Genomic DNA, 3,420 nt, shown 5'->3' on the forward strand with positions numbered 1-3,420 from the left:
ACAACTGAACATGACCGTCTTTATTAGGCAACCTTTTATCAGGGTATAAATGCAATTACATTATTGTGGGTAAGTAAGCATTATCAACCATTGTGATCTTAGAGGTTCATTAGCGAACGTTGGTCTGGAAGCCGGATGCTCCTCGAACGCAACTTGGCGACCAACGGCTGCGAGGAGCGAGGTGACGCGGGAAATAATGTTTGTAGTACGCTGCTGTACCTGAGCTGTCCGTGTCTTTATGTTCCTAGTTCCAATAGAAAACAAGATAAACCACGATAAAAACATACAACGTGTGCAGAATAGGAATTTCAAAAATCTTCAGACACACAAAGTTGTTGTAAAATATTGCGGCATGTGTTTGATGGGAACAGGGAGGCCTTGAGTTTTCTTTGATTTTGTCATATCGCGTTTTGAGGCGACATTACAGGTTGTTTTATAGGTAAATTTGTGGATTTTAGGAACTGATTCAGGCTGAAAAGCTTAGAGTCGGAGAGCTACGCAGATTCTGACAGATTCATCATCGTCTTGTGATCTGGTCTAAATGTTAGCCACACTCATTAAACATAAGGAATTTCCCACATGAAATAGTAACTCTGCTGTTGTCCTTGAAGCTTAATGTCTCACTTCATGAATGTGTAATCATTTTTATTAATGGATGTGGTGTGTAGTTCAGGTGAGGGTGTTATCATCATTTTAAACATGGAGCCTTTTTGGAACTTACATAACCTTCATGTTAATGGCTGGAGAGGATTTGATTACTCATGAAGATCCACTAATGTCCCGTTTTCAAGCTTTGAAACCAGTTAAAATTCGTGCTGAAACAATTTGATTTATTGAGCAACACAAATAAATTATAGCAAATAAGTTTTTGATGAGAATGAATCGTCTCTCTGTTTCCAGTGTTTTCTGATTTTTAGGAAAGCAATCCAATCAATTTGGACAATCTACCAAATGTTTTATCAGTTAATCTATAAAATGGTAGACTGTTAAATAATAATAATAAATATTGTGAAATTACCAATAAACCAACATCTAAAAATATTCACGGTCAAATAATGCAAAGAAAAGCAGTAAATCCTCTTAATTGAGAAGTTGATATTAAATGAAATGAATTGATATCGGAACAGGTGCTGACCTTTATCTTTGTTATCTGAAGACTCTGTACTCAGCAGATTAAACCGTCTATGAAAACTCTGGTCTGTTGCAGCCCTGGCTGAGGGCAGATGCACACCTTCGAGTAATTCTCAGAAGACAAAGCATCAAAGTGAAAACCTCTCTAATGTTGAGGTGCGGCTGTTTGCAACACCGTGGTGTTTCCTCATGCGGCTGCTGCCGAACGCTGCACGATTTGAAGGAACATGTCAGTCGTTCAGTGTTTTCACTTGTTGCTTGTTGCGCGCTTGTATCCGCTGATCAGTCCCTGAGGCGGCGCTCGGCCTCACGCGCAGCTCGTCTGAATTCAAATGACGCAGGATTGATTCCATTTATTGTTCAAATCACGTTGTGAGAAGAGTCAGCCCTAATTCTGAATGATGAGTTTCGAGTTTAATTTAAAATTCCATACGAGATGACGATTGATGATTGAGTAAATAATAGAATAATCGCAGCACAAAAACAAGTAATGAACATTTCATAACTTTTCAAAAAAATCGATAGCGTTTGTGTTTTTGATAGTGGATTTTGTTCCTGCTGCTCGGCAGCCGCTGCTCTCTCCCCAAGGTGATTTGAAAGTCAGAGCCCAGCCGGTGAGTCTGAGGCACAGAGGGATGCAGGCGAGGTGACGACACAGAGAGGTTCAAATAATGTCAAGTGCTGAGGGATGATCCTGATGCAAGACAAACTGAATGAACTGAAATTCGGGCCTCCTCGTGGATAAGGTCAGCCGATAAAGAGCACGAGCATGAGATATTGTTCTCGTCGCATCAAGCCGATCGCTGGATGATATTTGGGAGCTCACTAGTTACTGTGGGATTGGATTTAAGGGGCTGCTGTGTCAGGGAGGGAGGACGGGATGAGTCATACAAACAGGCTGCAGGCTGGGTCCTGTGATACCGTCTACCGTTCAAAATCCTGACCATTAACACACCAAGAAAAACCTGCATCCACCTGCTGATTCATGACACACTCGTCCTCTGTCTAAAACAACCACTGACCAACTTAATGTCTCCAGTTTTCTTTAATAATTTTGACATTTAAAAAGAAAACATTCTTTATGCCTCCGTGCTGACGACAGCCGCGGACTGTCCGTCTGAACATCCGTCCCATTCTTTAAAATGCGATATCTCAGGAGCGCCTTGACAGAATTCCTTCAAATTTGGTGCAAACGTCCACTGGGGCTCGATTCGATTTTTATGGTCAGAGGTCAAAGGTCATGGTCACTGTGATCTCACAAAACACTTTTTCTTTGGCCATAACTCAACAATTAATTCGCTAATTGTGACAAGAGTTAACACAAAGGACTAATAGGATAAAATGATGAAGTGATGACATTTTATATCCAAAAAGGTCAAAGGTCGACTTCACTGTGACATCATAATGTTCTGCGAAAACACTTTTCCGGCCATTAGTCAACGCTGTAACCCAGGAAGGGGAGATTTTGAGCATATTTCACATTTGGTCAGTCACTGAACTGGAGACACTGATCTTGGTGACCTTGAAACTGAAGTGCTGACTGAAGACGTGCATGAGGCCCATATTTAAAGCATTGTCTGCTGTCATGGTCACGAATACTAATACTAGTTTATTTTGAAAGGACCATTGCTCATTGATCAACATAAGAAAAACTGTGAACGATTTTGCTTAAAAGTCAAATTTTAGTCATTGTACCTGCTGCAAATAGAATGAACTTAAATATCTTTTCCAGTTAATATCATAAATGACAAAATTGAGGAAATACTCGGTAGAATATTCGATAATGAAAATAATTAGTTGCAAATACACACAACACAGCCTGTTCTGCTCGTATCTGAAGGTAAAGATTTTCGTACAGCCTCAGCAGACTGTATCATCCTGAACATAACTTTCTTGTGAAATGACATGAAAAGGAAAGCTGGAGTGAAATCTGAGTGCAAGGCATGGTGATTGTAGTTTCTACAATCTGATAATAAGTGATTCTTCTGAATGTTCAGTAAGTACCTGTTGAATTTTGGGACTTGCCAGCTGAGGATAATAATAACAAAAGTTAGTTTGCCGCCCTGCCTGGCAGCCACTGAGGTCCAGGAGGTGACCCTGTGCTGTTGTGTCCCCAGAGCAGCGGGAGGCGGAGCAGGAGGAGGGCAGCGAGGGCCGAGAGGAGGGACAGGACTCGCCGATCGCCTGCGGAGATGACATCCACCTCTATGACAACCAGATCAGCCCTGGGCCAGGTCAGTACACAGAGAGAGAGAGAGAGAGAGAGATGGAGAGGGCACCGGGGTTTTA

The 3,420-nt window shown here is 41.7% G+C and overlaps 1 protein-coding gene across 3 annotated transcripts in view; it reads left to right on the forward strand.

Annotated features, from left to right (window-relative positions):
* slc4a11 (solute carrier family 4 member 11) overlaps positions 1 to 3,420 on the forward strand; it is a 75,093-nt gene that overhangs the window by 24,193 nt on the left and 47,480 nt on the right. For 2 of the 3 annotated variants that reach the window (XM_023396355.2, XM_087171103.1), the window contains exon 3: positions 3,249 to 3,365. In XM_023396355.2, the coding sequence (XP_023252123.1) occupies positions 3,249 to 3,365 (117 nt within the window). The remainder of the gene's footprint in view (positions 1 to 3,248; positions 3,366 to 3,420) is intronic. The other variant, XM_087171104.1, reaches the window with a different exon arrangement.

The sequence above is a fragment of the Seriola lalandi genome, unplaced genomic scaffold, assembly GCF_002814215.2.
Source record: "Seriola lalandi dorsalis isolate HSWRI2012SDOR001 ecotype SW California unplaced genomic scaffold, Sedor1 jcf7180002054976, whole genome shotgun sequence".
Taxonomy (NCBI): Eukaryota; Metazoa; Chordata; class Actinopteri; order Carangiformes; family Carangidae; genus Seriola; species Seriola lalandi.